Below are 8593 nucleotides of genomic sequence, written 5' to 3' on the forward strand. Positions count from 1 at the left end.
ACACATGCATTTTTATTTATGTTCTCATTTTTAAAATATTAATTAGGAATAAAAATACTGGAAGATGTAAACTTGCACTGGCACTTAAACATTGTGTCAAGTTTCCAGTACCACCCTCAACTTCAGTTACCCAGAATTCCCAATATGAACACAAGTCGTCAGCATCTGATCTCTCTCTCTCTCTCCAGCTGGTAACAGGCGACCAGCTGATTGTGATCGAGCGGGGTGTCCTGATTCGTCGAGCCGAGCTGTCTCACGGCGGTGTCTACCACTGCCAGGTGGAAGAGCATGGCTACCACTGGACCGCCGTCACCATCCGCCTCGCCGTCTGGAGCCCCTCGGCCAACCGCCTCCTCGCTTCCTGGTCCAGCCCGTCCTATCAGAGCCCGGGAACGCAGCCCTGGTCCGAAGATGTGATGCCGCTGATTAATCCGAGAAACCTCGGCCAGCACTGCCGCGCTCTGGGATATCGGCCCCCGCGCAACCACCGTCGCCACGGTGATATCATGGTGGAGCCTAACAAGGAGAAGGAGAAGGGGGAGAGGCACAAGCATGGAGGAGGAAGAGGAGGAGGAGGAGGAGGGGGAGCAAGAGCAGCGGGCAGGAAGAGCAGGAGCAAGCCGCAGCAGAGAGCACCGAGGAGCGCTTGAATGTGTCGTAGAGCAAGAGGGCGGATTTTCAGTGACTTAAACACTCACACACACACATTTATGATAACATACACACTAAGACACACACACACATACACACACACTTAACTTATACACTGAGACACACACATACTGTATGTACAGAGACTTAGACATGCGCATGCACTTATATACAAACAAAAAAAAAAGCATCCTTTAATTACATTATAGTGACAAACTAAGCTACACACGAACAACTGAAGTATGTACAGTACAGGAGGATGTGGACAGCAAGGACTGTTTCACCTGGACAAAAGACTTTGTGAATAAAAAAGCGAAAGCAGAAAATCTTAGGTTGCAAAGCATGTTGAATGAAGGAAGAACGGCATGTCCAGATCACTCAGTTTGACTGACTCTGTGTCGTAACAGGGACATTTTGAATTTGGAGCTTCTGCAGAGAAAAAAATGTGAGTCTCTTTCCAAAAAGTAGACATTCAGAATTTTTTGAAAAAGCATTCAACCCCTGTGAAATGATTGCTGCCTCAAGGATCATTTCTGTAGCTGTGCATGTTTTTGCCCATTAACTACAAATCCAGCATACAATATTTTACATCACTGACAATAATCCTCCAAAGCAGAACGGATGTTTTTAGATTGATTTCCTACCTTCCAGGCGGACACCGGTTTCCATTAATTTCAGTACACTGTGAAAATCATTTTGCAGGAACATGAAATATGTTGCCTTTTTTTTTCAAAGTTATGCTATTACAGTAGCAAGCAGCATTTTTCAAACTTTTCCTTGATGATGTGTTCACATTTCAAGGACACTCCATCCTTGGCCTTCTGAGAATTGAGATTAAACTGCTCAAATTTCATTGACAATGTGCTATGTTGTCTAAAAGTAAGAAACAAGAAAGCAAACAAGCAATCATAAATGCGGTGAAAGGGATTCGGTTGCTGTTTGGCAGCCTGTTGTCAAATCGCAGATGTTGGAGCACCCTCGAACACATCTGCAGAGAAAGCCTGTGTTTTTAACAGCTAAACTTAGACAAAAAAAGAAATATATACTCTCTGTGATGGAGTACCTATCAATCTAAAAACCTATGCTATGCTTTGGAATATAATCAGTGATGATAGTTACTTAAAGGGCTAAAACATTCAAAGCCAACTTACAAACAGTAAATCTCTTACAGTAAACTACTGCAGCAGCAGCTTTGAGGAGTAATGACAGGCAGGAAGTAGCACTGAAGAGTTTTATGCATCTTTTATGCAACATGTTATAGACATGTTGGGATGTAATCCTTCAAACAGTTCACCTGCAGTGAGAGTTTTGTTGGTTTCTTCAGAAAGGTGGGGTCTGACCGCGAGATGATGACTGACCATGACCACAAAGATGAAAGGCAGAGAAAAGCTCGAGCATCGCTTTGATGAGGTTTCAGATCTACTTTTTCAGGACGTTAGCGTTCTGTGTTGCAGCTGTACAGCCACACTGCAGGAGATTTTTCCATTATGTTCTCCTCAAAGTTTGGTTCAGTAATGTTAGCTGGTAAAGTTCACAGGCATATCTGGCACTGATGTTATGCCACAACGACAGAGCAGCACGGACAGCTGTTTAGTATAGGTGTGGGAAAAACAGAAACAAGACACAGTGGGTCTGGTGCATTTTATAATGTCTAGTTTGGAGTATTTGTTTGGTTTTTCTGGTGTCTCACATGAGTGCAGTGTACAGATTTACAAAATATGTTTTTATGTAGGAAAAAAAGACAACATCTCCACATCAACTCCAGTTTGCAGACAAATGTCATTTTTGTTACCACTGGGATAAAATTGTTTTGCTGCTATGAGATGAGGCTCAATCGAGCCTTTCAGTAACTAAAAGAAAAAACAACTTTAAATTTCCTCTTGACATGATTAAATGGGTTTAATGAGTCAGAGGGTTATAACCTGGGTCAGTACTACCAGACATTTTTGGAAAAACACAGAGGGATTTCAATTGATAGTATTTAAAATCATATTTCAAGCAAGTTAAAACTTTAAGTGTTTGGTAAATTGTAAGGTTGTGTATCTATTGGACAAAAAATTATTTTTTACGATAACTCTTGTCATGACAGTGAACTCAACACGCCGAACTGTGTAAAACATAAAGATGCATCTAAAAAGTGGTGTTTGATGAAACATGGAGAAGAAAACAAGTTTCGAAGAGGACGTGACTATGGACTGAACTGCCAAGAGACTCTGTACAGAAAAATGCATGTTTCTCAAACTACAGCTCTGGACCCAAAATGGGCCATCTAGTGACTTTCAGTGCGTTCCAGCCAACAAAAGAAGTAATATATTGCTGGTCCTGCAGCTCCAGCTGGAAATGAAATCTGGCTGTAAATTATGAAGCAGGCCCAACGTAAAATAAAGAAGTCTTTATCATACGATGTTGGAACTTGAGAGAGTACTGAACAGGACTGGCGTCAAGTGGACTCTGGTCTGCAGGAGTTGAGTGACTTTAGTGACTTTGCAAGGCAGTAAATTGTGATTTGTTCTTACTATTAAGATGTTAAACCAACACAGTTTATTCCATTTCTATTTAACTTTCTTCTTAGTAGTATTTATTTGTTTTATCTGGAGTGAAACTGCTTGTTTCGTAAGTTGTGTGATATTTTTGGGAAAGGCTTTATGCTCTTCCTTAGGTCCTCTTCACTAGTCTCACATACTGGACGCTTATTTGACATGTGAGTGTGTCTGTTGGTCTGTCTTTGTATGCATGTACTGTATGTTTGTGTGCTCACACATAGAGATCCGCACAGAACTTTCTTTTTTTCTTGTCTTCTCTTTCTTTATTTATGGAAAGATTTTCAATTGTTATCATCCAAATCTGTTGATGCACATCCCCACTCCCAACCAAGGAAATTCAAATCACTCCTGCCTGTGGCTATTTTGTTTTTTAGAAATGCTAATAAAGTCACCAACTCATTAATATGACATGCTTAGAAGACTTAAATAAATGTAAAAGTAATAACTGCTTCAGCTCGCGGCAGTGAGAACTAAAGGTATATTAAAAGTACAATGTTTTGTTTTCCTCTTTCTCCTGAACAAGAGACACAAACTAAATGTTGCAACATCGGACTTGAGCTCAGTAGCGATAATGCTGTTGTTTACAGAGCAGATTGCATTTGGGATGAACTACCATTTAAACTAAATTCATGCAAGATGATGGCGTGAGTGAAGGAGAGAGCCAGACAGACCAACTGAATTAAAACTTAATATTATTTTGTAAGGCTTGCAAGAAGAAGATACATGCATCATTAAGTCCAATAACATAATAACAGCCTCTCATATTTTCACATATTTAATTTCATCCCACAATGATGATTCTGAGCACGCAATCCTGTCTATATTAGAGTAGATACCGTACATCCAATGCTTGGTCTTGCAGAATCCCTTTGCTCTTCTGGCTGAATGTGTTTCTGTATGTGTGTGTGTGCTTGTTCAGTACACATCTATGTGTGTTTGTCACTCAGATCAGAGTGAGAGGAGATGAAACAAAAGTTCAGAGGCCAAACCAGTAAATCTGCTTAATGGGAAACTCAGCAACAGATCGGAGACACTTTTGATGCTGTAAGTAAAACAAACTGTCCGACTGAGAGTAGGCAGAGCTTAGAGAAAATTAACATGCGGTTGGCCTCTTATGGCTTCTTGGCTTTGGCCACATGACAGAACTAACCAGCGTTGATCTACTTCTGAATGTGTGTGTTTGAGTAAAAAGTAAGAAGGAGAGATTGTGTGTGACTCTGAGCTGAGCTGTTTTGTGTCTGCTGGCATGTGAATGTACAAAGTGTGTAAGTGTCGGATACACGTCTTAAAAATGAAATGATGTGTGGGTGAGTGTGAAGCCGGCAGTGTAATCCAAATGAAATCAGATTTGGCCTGTTTGCAGACTGCTGTCAGATACGACACTCAGGGTAAATACATCTAAACAGTGTGACTGCAGGTGCGTTTATGAGGTTCACACACCAGATGAAGCCTGTGAGTCAACAAGTTCATGTTTAGAGGGCTTGATGTCTTTCTAAAAAGCTGAAACGTGGTCCTGAAGTTTTCACTTCATGTTTGATGCTGAATTTAAACTTTGAACACAAAAATTTATGATCATCTTACGATGTAGCGACTGGCAAACTGTTGAAGTCTCATGGAAGCTGTTGAACGCTAACAACACAATCATTGTTACATTTTGTTGTTGTGTATTTATAGTCCTACAGTATTTTAAGTACACACTTAAAAATATTTAGAAAGTCAAAGTCCAGCCCCCTTCTAGCATTTGTAACTAAACAGGTTTTTTCATAGTGTCCTTCTGAAGGCTGAAACATGATACTGGTGTTTTCTGTCCATAATATAAGATGTCTACCCATTAGTGTAACAAAACATGGACACGTTTATCCAAGCTAAAATAACAGTTACTTCGTTAGCATTCAATACAACATGAATCCCAAATTATTGCTGTTATATCCTGATGATGAATGATGAAGCTACCGTGGCTACCACAGTGGTAGATACATAACTAGCCTAAAATAGTTGGACATTTTGGGAAATACCCCGATTGGCTTTATTTTAGATGATTGATAATGATCTCATGTCTGTATCCGGTGAAACACCGCCAGCATCTGGTTAGCTTAAAAGTGAAAACAGAGAATGCAGCTAGTATGTGGAACTATTCCTTTAAATGCTGATATAAAACCTCAAGAGCATTTAAGTTTTTTAGAAAAGCAGATAAAAGAAACCTTCTAGCCTTTGCATTAAGCTGTTAAGAAGCTTAGAGGCGGCAAGGAGAGGTGACAAGACTTCATCTCTCTATGTGGCCCAACACCAATCAAACCAATATGACATTGTTAACCAGTTTTTAGGCAAGTGTTGGTGAGTTTAAAATGCAGGCTGTGCAAAACCTCAGGCAAACAAGCTAAATCTAACGCCTCTTTTAAGTCTCTAAACTTCATTTTGCCTGTGAAAGGACGCCAACTTTGGAGAAATTTGGATTATGGTGCCAATTTTAACAGCACTTTGCCCTTTTGTGCTCTCACAGAAATATGATCCAATAACCTAATAAATAGGCTATGAAAATAATCAAGCTGTATGGACTCCGGCTTGTGGATGTTGTGTGTATGAGTGTGTAATGTGTGTATATTTGTGTCAGATCCAAACACCACACAAGTCGGAGGCAGAACTCCTACAAGACATTTTTATGGTGGACCGTTTTAAACATTTAGTGTTTCCCTCAAAGATTGTGGTGCAGAGCTGCTCCTCATTCATTGCAAAAGCCTCGTGTGTTTCACTCTGTTATGCTATATTTACATCTCAGTGCCAATGCTTTTGTGATTTTTCCAGAACGACTTCTTTGCAGACGGAATGAAACTGTCTTCAGCTGATCTCCTCTCGTGTATGGAGACATTTTTCTTTTTGTAAATATGTATAAAGGTCTGCTTTCAAATGTGTGTGTGTGTATTTTGTGGCTTATTTTGCCAATTAGAAATATATGCAGATACTGAACACGAACACACATACATAGAGACACATTCACTAACATAAAGCCAGTGTCCAGTGAAAACCATATTGTATTATTACTTTTTTTTGTTAAGTTGAAGTATTACATGTGTTAAGACAAAACTTTACCTTGTTAAAATCCTTAAAATGACATCTACTCCTTCCCCCTCATTAATAAAAAGAGGATCTGTGAATTTGCAAATATTATTCATTTCAAAAGTTTTCCTATTGGACACGAGCTGTCTCCTACTTCACTGAAAAGTCCATTCTTGGTATATGTGCACTGCTCCCACATCACACCTCTGTAAAGCTGCAAACTGAAACATGATTGGCTTCCAAACTACTTGTGATGTCACAAATAATGCTCATAGTTACGCATCTTCAAGTCAGATTTATGGTGAGCACAGAGACACTTTTCTCCTTCAGCAGATGAATTTGAAAACATCCTTGTAGTGTAAAACTCTGCACATACATACATCATTCTGCACAGTGAAGGTCAAAGATCCAACTTAACAATAAACAAAACATTTTTGAGTGGAGGGAGACTTAAACCTCTTAACATCCACCGGTTTGCCGGCGACCTGTTTACGCCAGTTGTAAGTGGTAGCATCACACAGTAATTGGCACAATTTGACCAATTGGAGATAATTGGAGAGGTTCGGGACACCAGTGACACCACAAACTAAAAACTCCCTAGCTCCCATAAGGTTAGACCTAGAGGTCTGGCATTTTATACAGGGTGACAAGATGTAGAAGGTATGTGGTGATTTGCATGGTTCTGGCATAAAACATGTCCTAATTATTGTTATTCAAATATGACTCATTGTAAACGAGGACCAAAACCACTTTTTTGAGCCTTTTTTGAACTGATGTAGTTTTGTTTGTGTTTTAGCCACATGTTAAACAAACACATTTCCAGAAACTAGAAGATATCACTTGTCAAATGAAGCCTAATACATTCGCATCGTAGCCTTACAGTTCTTCTGTTATAAGCTTTTCCATTTGGGTATGCCAAATAGGTGAAAATTCTATAAAAAGGGTTAAGAATGTGAAATCACCAAGTATCTTTTTTATATTTAGGAGCATTTTATGCCTTTACAAAAGAACTGATAGTAGACATATGACAGGAAATGAGAGAGATGGGGAATGATATGCAAGAAAGTTAACCAGCTAGAGGAACATTGCAGTTCATGCTCGACTTAACCCTGAGGCCACCAGGGTGCTGAACAAGCAGCGCCCTTTTGTGTGCACAAGCCTGACAATGACATACCCAAAATGAAAAGGTTGAACCATATTGGTCATGATCTTGGTCTCTTCTGGAAGGTAACTCTTTGTAGTTCATTGTCAAAAGGTCAGAATTAGTGATACTGGACCAAATTTGGGCACAAACATGGTAAAAATGCAGGATTTTTCTCTATTTCATATGTGACTATTCTGTTTTATGCACTCATGTTGCAAGATAAGCAACTGATGTTGCAGTGATATTAGGATCTTAAAATGGTTTATACAGACTCATCTGCTTTCAAAGGATGAGTAGTTTTTCATGGTAGAGTGAAGATTCAATAATGCCAAATAGTGTAAACCCTCTCCCAGCTCATAGTCAGGGTTTTTTTTTTGTATAAAACAACATTTTGGAGATACATGGTTTTCAGCGAGGTAGACCATCTCATATATCCAACATTTATATTTCTACACACACAAATGCACACAACCAGGTTTGGACACACATCATTGCACAGTTGTATTCCAGGGATTCACTCCATTCCAGCTACATTATTCTTCATGCACACTGTCCATCACTGTCTTCACTCCATAACAGTTACATACCATACAAACCACCATCTGTCTCTGCCAAAGTGACCACATGCAGTACTTTCTCATTAAATGTCAAACAACTGGTATGTTTTGCTGAGCAATGTGATGGTTGAAAGATACGTTCCAATCGTGCCGGATACCCGACAACCTTCACTTTACATGCTTCACTGTTTCCAAACCCTTGAGGTAACGAGAGCGTCTGCAGTTATTATACTGCTCTTTGTTTATATTGCTATGAATGTGCGCTACAATACTTTCCAATCGGGACAGGCTCCGGTCAAGCTAGCAACAGTGGCTTTAAGTTTTTCTTTTTTTTATATACCTCTGAGATGCACTTTGTAAGCATAATCATGGACAAGCATCTCCTTGAGGGGATGATTGGTCAGAATATCACAGCAAAAAAGAAAACCATGCATTAAAAGTAAATTAGTGTTTTGCTGTGGTGTATTTTGTTAGGAATGAGACATCCCTTCTCCAGTGTTTCCTACAAGGTTCTGCTGTCCAACAAAGTAAAGATGGGATTCCATAATTATAATTATAATGTATAGACTTTCCCATTATACTGTAATATGACCCATGGGTACGACCCAGCTCTGCAAACTCATTTCAATAAATACACTGTCTTT

General features: G+C 39.5%; 1 protein-coding gene across 3 annotated transcripts in view; it reads left to right on the forward strand.

The window, feature by feature from the left end:
• sema3h (sema domain, immunoglobulin domain (Ig), short basic domain, secreted, (semaphorin) 3H) overlaps positions 1-6101 on the forward strand; it is a 66449-nt gene extending 60348 nt beyond the window's left edge. For all 3 annotated transcript variants that reach the window (XM_067591647.1, XM_067591649.1, XM_067591648.1), the window contains exon 21: positions 189-6101. In XM_067591647.1, coding sequence (XP_067447748.1) covers positions 189-650 — 462 coding nt within the window. In that variant the 3' untranslated portion in view covers positions 651-6101. The remainder of the gene's footprint in view (positions 1-188) is intronic.
• The last annotated feature ends 2492 nt before the right edge of the window (positions 6102-8593 follow it).

The sequence above is a fragment of the Thunnus thynnus genome, chromosome 6 (assembly GCF_963924715.1).
Source record: "Thunnus thynnus chromosome 6, fThuThy2.1, whole genome shotgun sequence".
Taxonomy (NCBI): Eukaryota; Metazoa; Chordata; class Actinopteri; order Scombriformes; family Scombridae; genus Thunnus; species Thunnus thynnus.